General features: G+C 32.9%; 2 protein-coding genes across 2 annotated transcripts in view; both read right to left on the reverse strand.

Moving 5' to 3' along the window:
- Window positions 1-21,033, reverse strand: part of LOC117180526 — a 51,387-nt gene that overhangs the window by 21,264 nt on the left and 9,090 nt on the right. The window contains exons 2-4 of the mRNA XM_033373024.1: window positions 19,721-20,217; window positions 19,399-19,655; window positions 18,901-19,319 (exon numbers count right to left, since the gene is read on the reverse strand). Of these exons, the coding sequence (XP_033228915.1) occupies window positions 18,901-19,319; window positions 19,399-19,655; window positions 19,721-20,217 (1,173 nt within the window). The remainder of the gene's footprint in view (window positions 1-18,900; window positions 19,320-19,398; window positions 19,656-19,720; window positions 20,218-21,033) is intronic.
- LOC117179704 overlaps window positions 20,130-21,033 on the reverse strand; it is a 107,454-nt gene continuing 106,550 nt past the window's right edge. The window contains exon 10 of the mRNA XM_033371737.1: window positions 20,130-20,217. The gene's annotated coding sequence lies outside the window, so the exon portion shown is untranslated. The remainder of the gene's footprint in view (window positions 20,218-21,033) is intronic.

Raw genomic sequence — 21,033 nt, forward strand, 5'->3', positions numbered from 1 at the left:
TTGAAATGTTTGGTATTGGATATTGTTGACAGATGACAATACGCCAATTAGCACAAATGGTAAGTTCCGACAGTGCCTACAAGTGTGCCTACTGGCCGCTAGCTGGCAATACCGGTTTCATATGTATACACCTGGTAGGTAATAATTGTTTAAACAAGTCAGACTGAATTCCTCAAAGACTTCCATTATTTCTGCACACGTCAACCAATTTTCCAGAATCTTTTATTAATTTTTTTAAAATTATATAAATAAATTTATTCTGCACATAAAAAATAAATTAATCCACGATTTCATAATGACAGTTTTTGTAACAGACCCGTTATCTCATAACAATGAAATTGTCATTTTGTCGATATCAGCTCACAGGAAAAACAAAGTGTTAATGAAACACCAATTTCAGTGCACAATATACCTGGAACATAAATTACCCTTCGGTGTGAATGCTACACAGTCAAGTATGAGTCTCGATCATTTGGGGTACGAAGTGCCGGTCACTTGGGATACGGAGTGTTCGCTTCTCGGGGTACGAAATAAAAAACGTCATTTGGTGTCATAATCATCTTGCTCTTGACTTCTTAAAATACTTTTTAAGATTTGAAATAGCCATGTCTAAATGCATTGTTTATTCTTTTGACAGCTTTGCTGATTGCACCCCAGGTGCGAAATTCGGTCGGATGCCAGAGGCGTCGCGCCAAAAGCCGACCGTCAGCCCAATTCTGGCCCAACTGTGGTACGACAATCGGATAAATTGTGGCAGATTGGTCGTTACGACCACAATAATGCGGTCGGTCTGACTCTGGATACAGGAGTCGGATTGACATAAATCACCTTGATGCACCCGATGGTCGGTCAAACATTGGCCCGAGTATGAGCAGACCGTCTGATAAACTCTGGTTGATTGTTATAAAAAGATCGTGAAACTGCAGTGGGCCCAACTGTGGTCAAGAATTGGCCTGTCCGCTAACGTCACATATGCCCGTAACATTGGGTGCACATAACCTACTTCATTTCGATAGATTTGATTTCGGCCGCAGTTGATGTGCTCGTATTATTGGGAGATCGGATTGGTGTGTTACTCGTAGAAATATATAAATGTGCAAAATAAACCATTATAAATTCTTAACCAAAAATAGAAACGCTTAAGGGTAAGTATTTAATATTTAAATATCTTTTAAATTATCAACTTTAGTTTCAAATCAACAAAAATGAAAGAACTTTGTTAATTTGTGACACAATATCATAATTAAAAATGTCGAAATGAAACATTCAGAAGTATTAATTGAATAATGCTGCATATTTAAAACTTATCTATTTCAATATATAATAAATTTAATTGACGTGGCAAAATATACAAGTTTAATATGAGTTCGAATGCTGGACGAGTAAGATTTTTTAAAGCGTTATGTAAAGCTTGCGATTAAAAGTGTAAGTGACCGTGTGTGTGAATTATGTATTTAGTAGTGGTAAAAAGTGAAGATTATATAATAAAAATTTTTAAAATAACTTTTTTTAAATTAATTTTTGTCGAAGGTTGGACCGTCGTCACCTCAATAGATGGCCCATATATGGGACCAAATGTTGGCCCAAAGAGGAGAATCTAAAGGCGGTTGACCGTTATCATTTAGCTGCTTGGCCCGACCAGTGGCGCACAAAGTTGGACCGACCATCCGACGGTTGGCCCGACCATGGGCTGACGGTCAATTCACACCTGGGACGTTTTAAAAGGTGCGCCGTTCGTACTTTGTAAAATTGAGCCGAGCTGAGGACCTACGTTCATACCTACGATTTTCTAAATAATGCAAAGATCCAGATAAGAGCGAAAGTGGCTTGACTCTTTCGTCGTGTAGAGCATCATGAAAAAATATCAGTTGCGATTAATGAATTTGAAGAGGTAATGTGTGTAAAATTATAGTGTAACGTGTTTTGAGGTTGTCTTATTTCGTAAACTCATAAATTTTAAATATTAAAACCTAATTTTGTTCACTGATTAAAGTTTACCCTAGTCCCGAGTTAGCCACCGGAGTCAACGAATAAAACTGACTTTTTCTACCTCACCTAGTCGGCATTTCGTAACTCACATACTCGGAATGTCGTACCCCAAGTTCGAGAGATATCTGAATCACTATCACGGTGCAGTAAACACCGTTATAATTTTGCCTGCAACAAAATATACTCCCAAGTTTTTACTGTGAGAATGGCTATCGCGTCTAAATTTTAAGGCAGCATGGTTGAATATTTTTGTCTAATTTTTCGCATAACTCATCTAAATAACCATATCTCGAAGCAAGCAATCATTTTTTCGACAAAATTTATATATTTTGTTGAATAATAAAAAGAATTGCAAGAATTGCAATACATACCATAATCCCTGCGCTATATATCGTAATTATCACATTATAATAGCGTAAAATCGTGATATCGTACATTGCAAGATTTTACATTCTATTATTATTTTATTATATTATATATACGAGGGTTCTAGTAGTTGCCAAGCGATGTTAGTGCATCTTAATAGTCTAAAAAGCTCCGGAACCTGCTTGTACGTTATCATATTCCAATTGACTTCAATACAGAGGTTTTGCGATATTATTGTGCGATATATTTTTCTCCGTGTAGTATAACGCGCAGTGGTAGCTATATATATATATATATATTTTAGGCGCGTATAATCTAGATTATAATCTGTAATGTAATAATTACATTGAAATATCGGCTTTGCGTGCTTCAAAATATAAGAATGTAGATGACGTGTGCAAGAAATGAGTCAAAAATATTCAACCCTTCGTCCTAAAATTAAGAACTAAGTACTCAATTGCTAAATGTCTTAAAAGAAAGTACTCTGGCCGTTCGTTGATTGTGTGACTAATTGTAGTAAATACTATGTTTTTCACGATTTACGGGAAAACATTGTTTAAACGAATGATTTTTTAAAAACTAAATATCTGGAAGAAAATAACTTAATTTATAATAATAAACTATAAATTATTAATAAAAGTCAGACCTATGCACAAAAAACTTGGAATCACTCTACTTATGGATTAAGGATTATGTATTTGAAAACAATTTTAAAAAAGAACATCTTTAGTCTGAAATGTTAGAAAATTGCGGTGTAAATGCATAGAATGTAAAGATTCATATTATTACTGCCAATATTAACCAATTTTCATGAACCTTTTTTTCAATTTTTTGCAATCATATAACTAACTTAATTCTATTAATTGAAATTAAATTAATCAATGCTTTTATAACGTCATTTTTTTGAAGTGGCAGAAATCTCATAACAATGTATAGGTTCATTCGTTCCGAATCATTCATCTCCCTGCTGGGAGTCTGCTGACTGGAGTTTGACGAGGGTGAGCGGGATCGCTGGGGACATGCATGTACAGCTATCATTGAGTGTCACTGCTATTGTTACCTATTTTTATTATTAAAAAAAATATATAAAATTTTATCGAAAAACCCACTCTGCTTGATTCAAGATCCTCTGCTTCAGTCATTTTTAGTTAGTGGCAACAATGTCGCACGACATTCGCTTCAGTTCGTTTTCAGTGACTTAGTGTTTAGGTTATTCGTTGCACAACCAAGTGTAACCAGGCATTACGAAAATTTTGAAGGAAAACAAGAGGAAGCGTTTATCTTTCGAAGAGACATACAAGCTTTTAAGCGAAGTGAAACAAGGTACCTCTAAACAGTCTATTTTGCAGAATTATGATTACAACTTGGAAAGTTTTTGGTAAAAAAACATTGAGCTCTTACCATTTATTACTTATTAAAATATTTAGAAGTTCTAAAAAAAACTTCAAAAATAATTTTATATTGGAAAAAAATTAATACAACGTCCAGATTTCTTAAGATTTGAAAATACAATTTTAAATCTTTTTAAGGATGTTTTAACGATTAAAAATGAAAATAATTCAATTTATAATTTACAAACTGTTCAGTTAAAAATTTGTTTTTCGATTTTCAATGTTTCCAGCCTAAAATTGCTGAAATTAACCCTCCTCCCACAAGGTTCCCTATCTGATCATGAATTGCAAGGATGTGTTGTATACGACACAGTACCATGATTCCAACTTAAATGTAATTTTTGGACATTTTTAAGGGAAAAATAAGTAGGAACACTTTCTCTTACCACTTTAACTTTTATTGATTCTCGAAATCATTTAAATAAGTTCAATAAGCATCAACAATGACAAAATATATTGAGAAATTTATCAAGCGAATCTGAGCATAAGCATATCGAGCAAACATGAAAAATGTATGTCCATTACCATTTACTTGGAGTTACTAACAAAAATCAGACACATAAGTTCCTAACTTCGATAACTAATATATTTCTTGACATATAAGTGTAACTTTGAAATAAATTCGTGTAAAATATAAAAAAAATTACAATAAAATTTCAAAACCAAACACATTTTTCCTTCCATCTTCGACAACATGGAGCATGTATAATGAATATCGTCAGGATTAAAATAAAATGTCATCACATCTGTCATTATTCATCACTAGAACTTCCTCCTTCGAGATAAATTTGGCAAATAACATGCTTGTGTTCGCCACAGACTCTTCTCTTGCATTTCTCACAGAAGTGATATCCCCTTCTGTTCTTTTTCCAATCACAAAAATGGCATCTTCCAGGCCTTCCAGAACATTCCACGTTTAAGGGTGGTGGTGGTCTTGCGATTGGAGCTGGATCTTCCTCTATAACATAGCAGGTAGCGTTTCGAAGCTGTTTGGGAATTTTGGTATTAAACATCCTTTGACGCATGTGTGGTTTGGTCAAGTCATATGCAACAGATTTCAGGAATGTAGAGCGGTAAAGTGGATTCACCATATCAACATTCAATTGATGAATTATGTATGCATTCAGAGCACTGGCGTCTAGCACACCATAAAAGTACCTCATGGGCCAGCGGTTGCTTGTTCTTTTAATGGAGCTTGCATGACACAATTGATCGAATACGTCTACACCTCCTTTAGTAAGAGTGTAAAATTCGATAATCTCTGGTTTGGAGGATTCAGGGTTGACTATCCCTGTAGAATTCATTGACGATAAGAGGATCACAATTTCTTTTTTTGGTTTGTATGAGACAATCATCTTGTCTGGATCGTACAGGAATGTTGATGAATCTGCAGGAAGTCTATTTGTGACCATAGAAAGAGGAATCTGTTTCTTATTCTTCATCATTATACCAACTAATGTCAGTTTATTTTTCATTAACTCGTCAGTAATTCACAGAAGGAAAACCAGGTGTCTGTAGTTACGTATCTGTTTGATCCTTTCAGGGGTTCAGTTAGAGTCAAGACATATTGCGTTGGTAGTAAGAAGCTGTTCCTTGCTCTCACCTCCTTGCCAATGTATGGTATTCCCCAATAAAAATAGAATGTGCGGGCATCACAAATAGAAATGATTTTCATACCATATCTATCAGGCTTTTGGGGGATATATACTTTAAATGGACAACGTCCCCTGAAACTGAGTTAGGTTTTGTCAACTGTAACATACTCTAATGTACTGTAGTAGCGTTTACAGTTCTGCTCGAAAAGGGTCCAGAGTTCTCGGAAAGCAGCAAATTTGTCACTTTTGCATCTCTCATCTCGAGTCGTTTTGGAATCAAAACGGAGTGCACTTAGAAGAAATTTTAATCTGTTCTTCAACATAGCACTTCGGAAAATTGGAGGACCATAAATAGGTAAAAACATGTCACTGCTGTTAAGCCCCGAATTTTTCAGAACCCCCGACATTATCATAACGCCAAGAAGAGCTTTTATTCCCACGACACTTGTTGCATGAATGACAAAAATATGTCAGCTTCTTTTGTCAATTGTCGAGCAGCTCCTTTAAGTCCTGATGGGTGCGAAATTATATTCCTTTTTTGCGTTCTTGAAAAGCCGCGTAAAAGGCTGGTGACTCCAAATCGTCTCACCATCTTTACCCAGCACAAAATTCCTGTCATCAAACCCAATAGATTGCTATGTTTCATGAAAATCATTCTCATCAAAATAATCAATATTAAATGGGTCGTCGTCAGCAACGTGGTCTTCATCAGATAAAATTTCGTCTTTGCGTTCACTACAGGAATCATCAGCACCATTCAAATCTTCATCTTGCCGTTTCTAGCACTCCAATTCCTAAAGAATTCCCTCATCAGTGATGAATTTCGATGGGCCGGTTATCGTGCAGCAAACTAGATCATGCAGCAAAACAGGAAGCAGGATACTAAAAGAAAAGTTAGAATTACCATGGGTGAAGTCCCCACAAAAAATAGACCATGCACCAAAAGGACGTCCCGATAACGACACAGCCACCCTTTGAAAGAAGCTAGGTTAAGCCAAAGAAGACGGAGCGTGAACTTACCTCGCCAACATGTGCAGTACAACTGGGGGGTAGGGTAATTTGTCCTTCTGCCCATCCCTGAACTGATGCGCGCATGCGCTCCCCCACATTAGATTGAACGTGTCGTATACGACACGTCCTTGTGAGAGCAGGGTTAATACAATTTAAAAAATTTTTTAATTCAGTGATTGATTCTTTAATTAAGAGCATTAAAAATGATAACGCGGATTTATATTGGATCTATGACAAAAGGCCCAAACGACAAAGCGCCCGCCAATGTATAGATAAAGCTGTATAAATAAAGAAAAGCACTCTTTTGAGAAAATAGCCCAGGTGCGAATTGACCACCGACTCACGTTAGGGCCAACCATCGGACGGTCGGTCCAACTTTGTGCGCCACTGGTCGGGCCAACCAGCAAAATGATAACAGTCAACCGACTTTGACTTCTCCACATCGGGCCAACATTTGGTCCCATATATGGGTCATCTATTAGGATGACGTCAGCCCAACCTTCGACAAAAATTCATTGAAAAAAAGTTATTTTCTATAATCTTATTATATAATCTATATTTTTTATCATTATTAAATACATCATTTGCACACACGGTGTATTCTACCGCGCACTCTAACCACTTGGCTATCGAAGCATTTGAAGTTTGGTTACAAAAACTGTGATAAATAGTTGGACGCTCCCGGTGCTCCTCAATAACAGAAAGATTGTTGAAATCGATTAAGTTTTATAGTCACATTATTTAAAAATATTCCAATATTATATAATAGAAAACTTATAAGCAAATTATTTATTGCAAGAAGATTTTCTACTATTTTCCATAATTTTACGTTTTTTAAATTTAATTTCGAGAAATTTCGATAAAAACAATGTGATGATTGAGAAATTATGCTTGAGATTATTACTGTTAAAATTACAAACAAATTTAATGAACGAATGTATTAGTCAGGAATTTGTTGACAGAAAAATTTGTTTTATTTTTTAACCAAGTTAGCAAAATTGAGCAAAATGCCTAATTCGTTGATTAATATTATGTTATTTTTAAAACAAATTAAATAAACAATGACATTATTCGGGCATTTATCGGCAGTAATTTTTTTTTTTTTAATGCCAGTCCTTTTAATTGGAAATTTTATGACAATTTAAGCAAGATTTATAATTTCTTGATAGATTAATTGATTTTTCTAAACAAATCTGATTAAACAAATGCATTATTCAGGCATTTGTGGATATAAAAATTCGTTTTCTCGATGTGAACTTTCTAATTAGAAACTTCAGAATAATTTAAACAAAATTTACCATTCTTTAAATCATTTTTATTGATTTTTGACAAATTTAATGAAAAAATTCATTATTGGGGCATTCGTCAACGGAAACTATTTTTTTCAATTTCAAACTTTTTCATTGGGATGTTCATAATAAATTCAGTAACATTTATGATTAGTTGATAAATTTTAGGATTCTTTAAACCTAGTTTAACGAACGCATTTTTCGGGCACCTGTGACGTAAAAATTGGTTTTTTTATGTCAGTCGTTTCAATTTAAAACTTCATGATAACTTCAGTATAATGCATAATTATTTATGCATTCTATGATTTTGTAAACAAATTTAATAAATATATGCATTATTTGGGTATTTGACAACGAAAGAGTTCTCGAAAGTGTTGAAAAAGTCAAGAAATGTATGATAAATGCATTTTTTTGTAAAATTTATTAATAATATTAACAATAATCATTTCACGAAGAAATTTTTACATCATTATATTGTTTTTATTCAAAGTTCTTGCAATATAACTTGGAAAAACGTAAACTTATGGAAAATCGTAGAAAACATTCTTCGAACAAATAATTTTGTTATAATAAATTTGCTTCTTTATAACATAATATTGGATTATCTTTAACTAATGTTACTCTATAAAACATAGGGGATTTCAACATAGAAAAAATGACCATTTTGTTAGGCATATTTATTTATTTATAAGAAATTAAAAACCTGATTTCAAATATAAAAAAGCTCTAATTCTAATTTTAAAGTTTATAGGTCACTCACTTAAAAATATCATTAGATAGGTAATTTAAATAAATTAAATTTTAAATGCATACAATTTATAATTTTGAATGTTTCATTTCGACATTTTTAATTAAGATATTGTGTCACAAATTAACAAACTTTTTTTATTTTTGTTGATTTGAAACGAAAGTTGATAATTTAAGAGATATTTAAATATTAAATACTTACCCTTAAACGTTTTTATTTTTGGTTAAGAATTTTTAATGGTTTATTTTGAATATTTATATATTTCTATGAGTAGCGCACCAATCCGACCTCCCAATAATACGAGCACGTCAACTGTGGCCGAAAACAGATCTATCGAAATAAGGTAGGTTACGTGCACCCAATGTTACGGACACTTGTGACGTCGAAGGACGGACCAACTTTGGACCACAGTCGGGCCGGCTGCACTTTCACGGTCTTTTTGTAACAATTAACCAGAGTTTATTCGACGGTCTGCTCATACTCGGACTAAGGTTTAACCGACCGTCGGGTGCATCGAGGTGACTTATGACAGTCCGACTGCTGTATCCAGACTCGGACCGACCACATTATTGCGGTCGTACTAACCGACCTTTCACCATTTTTCCAATCGCCGTACCATAGTTGGGCTAGCATTGGGCCGACGGTCGTTTTCGCTCGCCGCCGACGTCCGTCGCCAACATCGTTACGACCCTGGCAGCTTGAAAATATCTTAGTCGGCCCAACTCTGGTTACCGTATATCGGTTACCATTACAGGTCCGACTTTGGGCCGATGGTCCAGCTCTGGCGCCCGACCGAATTTCGCACCAACAGCCAAAATAACTAAAAATTGTGAGTCTGGTGCACCCGGATCATAGGCTCACAATTTTTATTAATTTTGGCTGTTGGAACAATCTAAATTTGTTTTAAATTCTGGTAGAATACAGGCTAAGCTACCTGGTGCACGACCTGGTGCAGATAGATCGTGGACTCACCAATGGTAGTTATTTTGGCAGTTGGAAAATTCTAAATTTTGAAAAAGTTCTTGTTGAATACGTGCTAGCTACCTGTAGCGTGACCTGGTGTGCCCGGGTCGTCGAATCACCATTTTGAATTGTTTTAATTACTCACAAAATTTAAATTTTTAAAAAGCTCTCGTAGAATACTCATTATACTACCTGGTGCTCGATCTGGTGCAACCGAATCGTCCACTCACAATTTTTAGTAATTTTGGATGTTGGAGCAATCGAATATTTGAAAATATTCTTGTAGAAAAGCAAAGCTCTTGTCCGTCTCATCAATTTAACCACAAACGTTTTTGTACCTCAATTTATATGATGATTTTTTGAATGGCTTATACTAACTAAACAAACATCTTTGATCAAATTAGTACAAGCAACGCCATCTCCTAATCTCAAAAGAGAGCTTTTCTTTATCTATACAGCGAGAGAATATTAAAAACTGAAACTCTGTTAACCACGCCCCTACTCGCTCTCTGATTCGCGGGCCTTTTTCACGACTGCGCGAATCTCATTGGCGTGCACTTTGTCGTTTGGGCATTTTGTCAAGGATCCTTTATATTTTTGGAATTGAATCTCAATCTTTGAACTCTATAACTTATAAAAGTTAAAAATTATGAATTTGCAGTTTATATGCATTTCATTTAAACTTGTTTAATTGGAAAGTGTTACTATTTTCCATTTTATAAGTTCAAATTATCGAGCATTTAAATCCAAATTTTTTTAATTAAAAAATTTTAAAACGTCAATTTAAAAAGTTTAAAATTCGAGAGTTTGAATTTTAGTGCTTTAATTTTTATTTTGTTCCTTAATACTTCAAATGAGAAAATGCTAAGACTTAGAGATCTCGGCAAAAATACAAAAAGAAAAAAAATTATAAGGCCCCACTCCAACAGAAATAATTTATACAGGCCTGATTGTTTATGGTTTAGTGAGTCCCGAAATTGTACGAAGGAGATAAAGGGTACCCCCGAAACGGCTTCTGTAGCGGGACTGCAGTGTACTTATAATCCGGTATCCACTAACACTTCTGTATGCACTAATAGGTTCCTGAGATTACTCTTTTTTAAAAGGTCAAAAAAAGGCCCCTCATCACAAATATTTTGGGTAGGATTTCGAAATATGGGTCAATTTTTGTTTAAACAATTTTCTAAACAACTTAATCATTTATTGACAAAAAAATGCATACAATAGTTTTTAATATAGCTGAGAAAAAATAAAACTTTTTTACGTCTAGCACTTTTTTCGTACAACAAACCGTTTGGAATGTACAGCGTTATAAACAAATGATTTTTTAAAGAAATTGCCACATTTGCACAGTGTTACCTCAGAATCTATAATTCAGAAAAATTTTAAACTTGTACACGGTCTATATCAAGGATAGATCTCTTAAAAGGAAAAAGAAATCTTCCGATCTAATAAAAGCTTCTCTCTCTAAATTTTTGTTAAAAAGTTGTTATTTTAAGAGGAAACCGTTTTGGTATCTTCATTTATTAATGAACAATCATACAGATCAACCAGTGTCATAATGTTGCTTCAAATTATTGCGAAAGCTTTATCTAGCATTATTAACATAATTTTTTGTTCATAATTTCTTCTGCTAAATTGTTTATAACAATTGATATAAATAATGATCCTCAATTACCAGAATTGGCTCATTTTTTTTATTAAACCTTGAGATATGATTAAAATTTTCACTTTCTTGATATCTTATCGTACGACGAGCCATTATTTATTTATGGCCCTATAAATAATGTGTTTTTTATAAACAGATCCTCACATAAAAGCCACAATTTTAAAGTTATTAAAAAAATTGATTTTCTTAATTGAGCGTTTTTGTTAAGAACAATAGTTTAAAACAATAAGGTTCAAATATCGAAAATGATATAAAGGATAATTACATTCTTTATGGTAAAATTAAGGATATAAAAAAGGAAATCGCTAATAACATGAAATTTGTGTTTTTTAGAGGAGGGTGTTTTTATAAAAAATACATTGTTTATAAGGACATAATAAATAATGTCTGGTCGTACGAAAAAATATCCCAAAGGTGAAAAGTTTTATTTTGTGCCATAGATTAATAGAAAAATTAAAAAAAAAATCGAGTTTTTTAATTAAACTTTTTTGTTAATAACAATAGTTATAAACAATAAGGGTCAGAAATCGAAAAAGCTATCCAAGATAATTAAATTCTTTATGATAAAATTAAGTATACAGAAAAAGGTGATCGATAATAAGTTGGAAATTGTGGCTTTTATGGTAGGGTGTGTTTATGAAAAATACATTGTTTATAAGGCTATACATAAATAATGGCTCGTCGCATGAGAAAATATCAATAGAGTGGAAAGTTTAATCATATGTTAAGGTTTAATCATAAAAAATTTAAGTCAATTCTGGTCCAAAAATGCATGGCAAAATTCTTTTGCATGCTAGAGGGCAACGACACCCCCCCCCCCCATTTTATTCCAAATCCGGAAGTATGGGGACTCCTAGAGAATGATCCAATGAAGAATTTCATCTATCAAGCATATCAGTTTGACACCTCTAACACACCCTCACGACTACCTGAAAACTACCCTCAAAACCAAAAATGTCAATTTTTCATGAAATCGACCTCTTAAACACTGTATTCTCGTAATATTTTTTTTCTCGTAAGTTCATTCATTTTCAATTGTTCAAACAAATGGTATTTCTATAAATAATTTTTTCATAAAAAATTATTAATATTTCTTCAGTGGAAGATTCATCAACATGGTTTGATTAATTTTATTTTTAAAAAAATTTGTTAATGAAAATTATTACTTAAATATTACTGATAAATGAATAATTATTAAATAAATTATTAATTAGTTATTAATTATTACTGATAAATATTCCACTAGACCAGAAGTAATAATTTTTATTTTAAGAAATTCGAACCGAAATTATTTAAACAAATTCCTTTTGTTTAAATAATTGAAAATGAATGATCTAATGTCAATAAATATTCCACTAGACCAATAGTAATCATTTTTAGAGAAAAGCGAATTAAAAAAATTATTTAAACAAATTCCATTTGTTAAAACAGTTAAAAATTAGTGAAACAATTTTATTAAATATTCCACTAGACTAACAGTAATAATTTTAAGGGGAAAAAAATTAATTTTCTAAAAAATATATTTAAACAAATTCTATTTATGTATATATTTAAAAATTAATTAACAAATGACCATAAATATTCCATTAGACCAATATCGACAATTTTAAGTGAAAAAAGACCAGAATACAGTGTTCAAAATGTGGATTTCATGAAGAATTGACATTTTTTGTTTTAAGGGTAGTTTTCAGGTACTCGCGGGGGTGTTATATGGGTGTGAAACCTTAAAAAATTATTCCAAAAACTCAAAAAAGTGATTTTTCCCCATGCATTTTACATGGTACACTTCAAGCCAAAACCGACACCTGTTAAGATCGAAAAATAAAAAATTAAGGAATTTCTTTTTTCGGATTTGGAAGGAAATTGGAAAGGGGACGTCGTTGTCCTCTAAAAATAAAAGTCTGTTTGAGCCACCCTAGTGTACAAGTTTTACATTTTTCTGAATTATAGATTCTAAGGTAACACTGTGCAAATATTGCAATTTGGTTATTTTATTTTTGCTCAGCCATGTTATAAAATTTTAGGCATTTTTTGTCAATAAATAATGAAATTATTTTTAAAAATTGTTTAAATTAAAATTGACCCACATTTCGAAATCCTTTCCATGATATTCGTAATCAGGGCCATTTTTTGACCTTTTAAAAAAGAGTAATCTCGGGGACCTATTAGTGCATACAGAAGTGTTAGTGGCGACTGGATTATTATAAGATACAGTTCAATAATAAATGAATAAGTTTTCACATTACTTTCACATATATCAGAATTTACACTCATTCCTCTATTCTACCGCATTTTAAACAATTCTTCCCCAGCATTCATTTCGTTTAGAGGAAAATTACACTATTTTTGGAAAATTTAATTATTCTGTTGAAAACACAGCTACACAGAAAAAACTGAAGTTTCCATTGGAACCCATTTGTGGTTTCAAAGGAGCTGCAACAAAAATGAACCCCACTTGCTGAAATGGAACCCAGAACGATAAATGAGCTCTAAATGATACCACACTTGGGGTTCGAAAGAATCTCAAATGTAATTGAGCCTATTCCTAAAGAACCTATTTTTCGCTTTGCCCACTTGGCCATTATTTTTAATTAATAATACAATATTTACCTTAAAGCACACATGTCACCGAACTCTGATGGAAATAGCTTAATGAACTTAATTAACTAATAATATTTATTACTACAATTGAAATAGATATAATGAAATGATTAATATCATTTGCAGGTTATGAAGCAAATTTGTAAATATAAAGGCTTATTCATATCAGTGCTCTGAATCTTGGGAGCTTCTTGAACTGCGCTTGCGTCGCGCTGGTAACATGATTAGTTACTGTTGGCGGGCTGAATTTGAATAATGTCGATATTCAAATGTGATATTTATAATAAATAATGATTAGGAAATGCATTGACAGTAATTTCTTAATCATAAAATAAGATTTTGAAGTGACAGATAAAAATTTAATTCGATTTTAATTTTAAAAAAGTTGTGAATTCTGAGTTCAGAGAAAGAAAGCATTTTTTAGCTCAATGATTAATCTTTTCTCTGTCGAATTTCCAATTTTTATTATTTTTTATTCGCAACTATTTGACCTAAAATAAAATCAATAAAGTTACTAAAAATAAATTGAAATTTTTTTCTGAAATTAAAATTAAAAACGTTTTTAGCAATAAAATCACAATATTTATTCATCATTATTTATTATAAATATAACATTTGAATATTTATATAATTTAAAATGCGCGCGTCCAAAGCAACAAAACATGTTGTTGGCGCGACGCATGCGCAGTTCAAAAAGTTCCCAAAATTGGGAGCACTGATTCATATGCCAAAAAATATTCGTCTAAGTTATTGGCCAATAAACTTATTATGTCTGCTCACATTTATAAATAAGTAATTATCAATAATGTGCAATTATGAAAAAGAGAATCTTGCACTAACCCGTTTTGAATTTACTTTTTTATTTCAAGGATATACCCTAAGTGTATTTTCAACATCATAAAGTATAACGAACTATATGCATTTTGATACTGCATATGCAGTATCATTTTTCATCACTTTTAAGAGTAGGTTAAAAATGGGTTAGATGAGTAATGCATTTTCACTTTTAATCAATAAAATCGCATTACATTTCCAATTATTAATTAACCAATGATTTTAAATCATGGTAATTTAAAGGTGGTGTAGACTTGAACCAATTTTGTATTAAAAATTATAAAATAAGTGAACCTTAACAAGTAAAAAATTAAATGAATAATTATCAATATCGTTAGTATTTGCTTTAGCGACACAATCTGTAAATCGCTAACTTACCAACCCGACTTTGCAAGCGGTTGGCTTGTGAATGGGCCTTGATGCTGTTGGTGCTGTTGATGCTGTTCTTTTCAAGTGCGCTGTAACGAACCCATTTAGGTATCTACAGGTATCTATTAGAGCTCAAGTTCCAAATGACACGAACTTTCATTTGAGCCGCAACATGAGTGAACCGCTAGTTTTTTCTGTGTACTTTCTTAAAAGTTATTCTTTTTGGACATAAAATTAAGTAATTGGTTGAAAGTTGAATTATTTTGTGAAAAATTCATTTTTTTTTTTTGGTTGAAGATTCATCTACAGTGAAACTCTGATATAAGACCACTTACATAGTTCTTCCGAAAATTGACGCCGCGCCGCAAGTAGGAGTAAAAGAAGCTACGCGGAGGTCCGCCTACTCAGCGCCGCCACCAAGGCCAATTGAAAAATGGAATACGCTATATTTTTTTGCTAATTTTATGCTCTCCGATGATATATAATACGTTCTCCAAAAACTACCCCTAAGTCATACAAACCTATCACTCGTGATCAAAAACGTTTTGAAAATTTGAAAACCACCTTGAACAATGTAAAATTGAGTTAGAACTCCAATTTAATTACATAACACTTAAAAATTTTACCCTCTTTATAATTTCCCCTAAAAAGTACCCATCCACGTGAACGCATGCAGTGAAACATATATATGTATGAAAAAAGTTTTTAAAACGTTTTTGATCACTAAGGGTAGGTGTGTACGTCTTAAGGGTAGTTTTTGGGGAACGTATTATATATTATCGGAGAGCCGAAAAAGAGGAAAACAATATCCACTAACAGTGTTTTCTAAGTTGTTTTATTTTTTATGCTTTTTTCTTATATATATATATATATATATATATGTTCCGCTGCATACGTTCACGTGGAAGGGTAGTTTTTTGGGAAATCATTATAAGAGGGAAATTTTCAAGTGTCATGTAATTAATTTGGAGTCATAAATAATTTTTACATTATTCAAGGTGGTTTTCAAATTTTCAAAAAGTCTTTGATCACGAGTGATATGTATATATGACGTAGGGATAATTTTTGGGCACAGTATTATATGTATATTATCGGAGGGCTAAAGAAGAGCAAAAAAATGTCAAATAACAGTGCTGTCCAATTTATATTATTTTATATGCTTTTTTCATACATACATACGTTCCACTGCATACATTCACGTGGAAGGGCACTTTTTTCGGGAAATTATAATGAAATGGAAACTTTCAAGTGTCATGTAATTAATTTGGAGTTCTTAATCATGTTTACATTGTTCAAGGTGGTTTTCAAATTTTCAAACATTTTTTGATCACGAGTGATAGGTATGTATGACTTAGGGGTAGTTTTTGTGGACCGTAATAAATAATCTCGGAGAGTAAAAAGAGAGCAAAAATATCAACTAACAGTGTTTTCTATGTTATGTTATTTTTTATACTTTTTTCATACATACATACATGTTCCGCTGCATAGGTGGACGTGGAAGGGTAGTTTTTTGGGGAAATGATAATTAATTTGGAGCCTTAAATCATGTGTACATTGTTGAAGGTGGTTTTCCCACTTGTAAAACGTTTTTGATCACGAGGGGTAGGTGTGTAAGGCTTAGGGGTAGTTTTTTGGGAAACGTTATATATGGCATCAGAGAACAAACAAAAAAAAAAAAATCTCCACTAATCGTTCATAGCATAATGATCATTTTTAGTGAGTTTTCGTAAGTGGCGGCGCTGAGTGGACGTCCTGCTAGCGCCGCTACCCTTTTCTCCGAAGTTTAAGGAGCAAAAAGAATTTTTTCAGCATTAAATTAGCAAAAAAAAAAATATGGAGTATTCCATTTTTCAATTTGTCATGGTGGTGACTCTGAGTGGACGGACCTGCTGTGCGGGGTGTACGGCTGTCACTCAGGTGTGACCTAACAATAGCAGAGCGGAACTCAATCGGGTTTGTACGACATCACTACCAGCCCAAACACCGGCGCAGTATCAGAGTTTCAATGTATTTGATCAAAAGAGATAGTAGATAGTAATTTTGTACACGATTGGATCCCGAAATATCTATTTTTATCGTAATGAATCATAGTGAATGCATCAAATCTATTATTTTCACTGTTTTTGGTTGAAAAATTTAACTATTCCATTTTTAGAAAATCGAGGACGCCCTTTCAAAAAGATGATTTTCGGTGCCAACTATAGCTCATCGTAGAATTATCGAAAAACAAAAAGCAAATAAATTTGGTGAAAACATAAGATTTTTTTACCCTCTACGTCGTTTATTTATTTATTTTTTAATTTTAAATTTTTGGAAGTCATTTGAAACAAAAATAGAAATTTTTCACGAAAAAATCCGCCGTTTTGTAGCTGCAAAATCTCTTCAATGTAAAAAAAAGAAAAAACCGACGTAGGAGGAGATATTTCATATGTAATAAGTGTATACAAAGTTTGAAAAGAATCGGTGCAGTAGCTTTTGAGTTAGAGTTGGGACCTACTTTGCAAATAGTAGTTTCGACTAAAACGCGTTTAAAATTTTTAACTTTGAAAAAGTGAAGATAAAAATGAATTTTTTTTAACTTTCACTGAATCGTCGATTCCAGCTGCATAAAGCACATTTCCTGCATCAAAATTTACAGAAAATTTTGGCGACTATTATTACAAACTCACTGCGCGACAACTGCTCGACCGAACGAATAACGCGCTTTTACGATCTTCTTCTCGCGTAGAAGGGGTGGAAACTTAAAAGGTCAATAGATTAAAGAGTTTTGCTCCATATGATTTTAACTTTTGACCCATAATTTTTGAAATGTTGTACTATAAGAAAATGCAAAGAAAAAAATTAATTTTTCGAAAGTCACAAGACCCTACTTCGCCCTTTAACCATTCTATCAGAGTAGTCTCCAAAACCATATTATTACTAATTTTTGAAGATTTTTTGTTGTGGTCTTTTCTCGACCCCGCGAGCTGAGAAACTGCGTGAGCCAGCGATTCTAGGGAGGCCTAAGCCGCGCCTCCGTAAGCCACGGGTCCGTCCATAAGTACAATTAGTCTCGCAAAAATGAACGGATCAAATCGACCTTTGGTACATTTTTTTGAGTCATATAAGGAAGAACAAATTTGTTAACCAGCCTTTCGTAAGGAACGGTTCTGGGTTTATCTATACGAAATAACATGCAAACATCTTTTTTTTTTAATTTTACGCCAAATGACGAAAGACACGAAAAAAAATTTTAGAAGATGAATTGTAGCTTTTAAAAATATCTAGAAGTTGTTCTTACAATCATTTCTTCATAGGAGTCGTCCTATTGGTTTTATACGTAGAAAATATTATCAATAAGTCGAAAATTTTATATTTGAGCTAAAGGACGACAGATACCGATGAAAAGTAGTTGATAAAAATTGTAGCTTTTCAAAAGTCCTGCAAATTAGTAGGTGACTAATTTTCTACAGAACTCGACAAGATTTGTAAGAAGTTTTTTGATAGGACTCGGAGTTTTTGTTTTGTATATAAAAAGTGCTATTTAAAAATAGAAAATTCATATTTTTAGCATGCGGAAGAAACGATTGTAGCTTTTGTTGTAAGATAGCTTAGAGAATAAATACAATTCAGAATCTGATGATCTATAGAAAAACTAGGATCTAAAATAGATGCAAAATTTCTTTTTTTTTTGGGCTTACAATTAATTAATTTGATATTTTAATTTATTTATATGTTTCGACTTAAAATATTAGGAATTTTAAGTTTTTCGTGATAAATTCGATAGGGGCCATTCACAAAATATGTGATACATTTTTCAGGAACTTCTGACCGCCCCCCCCCCCCCGCGTGCTACCTTTTCCATTGGTCTCAACATGGAGAATGATACTTTGGTACCCCCCCCCCCCCTTAAATGTATCACGTATTTTGTGAATGACCCCATATGATATTTACATTCATTTTATTTAAAAGAATTTATTCCCTATTTCCGTGAAAATACACCTTAATTTCTCTGATTTGAAAGAATTTTGGGCTGCGTTACTTTTTATTTTCAGGGGGGTGTGGGTAGTCTGATTTTTTAATTATGTATACTTACGAAGGTTTCCTCACGTGATTGCCTTCTACTCATATCCTCATAATCATCAGAAGTTATCCTATCTCTAGCACGAATTTTTTGATCGATTCCTAAATCTTCACTAAATCTGAGCCTCTCATGAAATTTTCTCAGCCTTTCCTCCCAGTCGTCAGCAAAAGAAGAATCTGTACTTTTTTTAGACTTCACTTCTGGTTTCTCTTCCAAATGATTGAATTTCGAAAATCTGTCATTGAATTCTAATTCCTGACTGTTCCTTCTTCCAGATCTAGTGGGGTATTTTTCCTCTTCACTACTACTCTTACTAATCCAAGCATTCTCCCTCAAAGGATAGTTTAATCTTTTCGGAAATTCAGTTTCGGTTTTTATATCGTAAAGGTCTCGAATTCGCTGTCTTAGTCTCGTACAATCTATGTTTGGAGCTGAAATTCAACTTTGAAATGTAAAATCCCACAAGTTTGAATTTGGAAAAGTTTGTACACTTTTATTATAATGTATTACCTTGAACTGCTCTATTGTCATTCGTCGTAAATGATTTCATATTTTCTTTGCTCTTATCAGACCAATTAATTTCACTTCTTCTCTCGCTTGTAGAGGGTCTTCCTTCTGTATTTCGTCTAACTATAGGACAAGGTGATGGATATCTCGTAAAAGTCATCCATTTATTTGACATTGGTTTCGAGGTGCTTGCTTCACTGTATTTTGTATCCAACGGTGATGGAATATATCTTGATGTTAAAATTTCAGATTGCAACCATCTACAAAATATAAGAAAACTTTTAATTAAGTTTACTAACGTGGTATGAGTAAAAAAAATTTTCACCTCGGTCGATCAAAACTTTCCCTTCCATAATATCCAAATTCCGTATTTCTTCTCTCTCGATGATAATTATCTATCCTTGAGAAATTACTTTCATTGCTCAGGCTACGACCAACAGGTGATTTAACATATTTTGTGTCCTCAACTTGTGCATGACTTGATCGTTGCATATTTTCTGGACAAACTTTTCTGTTACTAACTGGCATCCATCTAGTAGAGTCAATTCTGACCCTTTCAAGATCCAGGTCTCTTCCATCATTTCTTATTGGAAAGCCTGAGTGATTTGGGCTTGAGAATCTCAATTGATTTACATTTTTTGATAATGGTATCCATTTTGAAGAATCTAATTGATTGGGATCACTTATTTCTGTAAGTCTCCTTTCCTCGACTAGACGTTCGGTATACTTTTTTAAACAATCAACGTCTGTAAATCGACTTCTTGGACTTCGAGGAGATCGAGAAGGTCTTCGCTGACCTGTGCCCAAAGGGCACACTTGCTTCTAAATAAATCGAATAAAAACTTATTATAAAATTCCTAATTTTTTGGAAAAAGTCTATCTTTTTGAAATATTTGTTTTTTTTCATTAAAAAGTATTGACTTAGGTATAAATATGAAATGTTGAACTCAATAATTTAAAAGAATTACTTTTGTTTGAGAATATATTCAAAAGCATTGACCAATATCACTGACAATTATGTCTATAAAATCAGGTCTAACGAAAGAAGGCGCGGAAGAATAGCGGGCAGATACTCCCCGGGCCCGGAATTTTATCGTCCTAAATTCTAAATTTTCCAAATTACATATAGGGGTCCGTCATTCCTACACCCCGGCCCCGCGTTTCCCTCTCAACGGGCCTGTATATAATATTACGAATAAATATATAATGTAAATATAAATCTAAAAATATTAATTATTTAATATTTTGTATTATCACGATACAAATTTATTTAGTGCAATACAAAGCCTTTTATTGATTATTAGAGTACGTACCTCGACTACCTTGAATTTATTTTTAACAAAGTTCTCTGCATTCTTCAATATTAATGAAAAAAACGACAAGAATCTGTAAGCGTGACGAAAGGAGGGAAGCTTAAGATTCTGGATAAATATTTGACAGTTTTCTAAAAGGTAGAAAGCCAAACCAAGGTCCAGCTTAGGGTGTCAGATTGATTTGGTAATTTGATATATCATTCCAAGCGCGGATACAGAAGATCCGTTATCACACACTTAACAAGTCAAAGCTGCTGACCATCAGGCAGCATATTGTTGAGAGAATACGGATACTATCTGACGCTAAGAGAACTCTAGAGCGGAG

This window comes from Belonocnema kinseyi, chromosome 9, assembly GCF_010883055.1.
Source record: "Belonocnema kinseyi isolate 2016_QV_RU_SX_M_011 chromosome 9, B_treatae_v1, whole genome shotgun sequence".
In the NCBI taxonomy this organism is placed as follows: Eukaryota; Metazoa; Arthropoda; class Insecta; order Hymenoptera; family Cynipidae; genus Belonocnema; species Belonocnema kinseyi.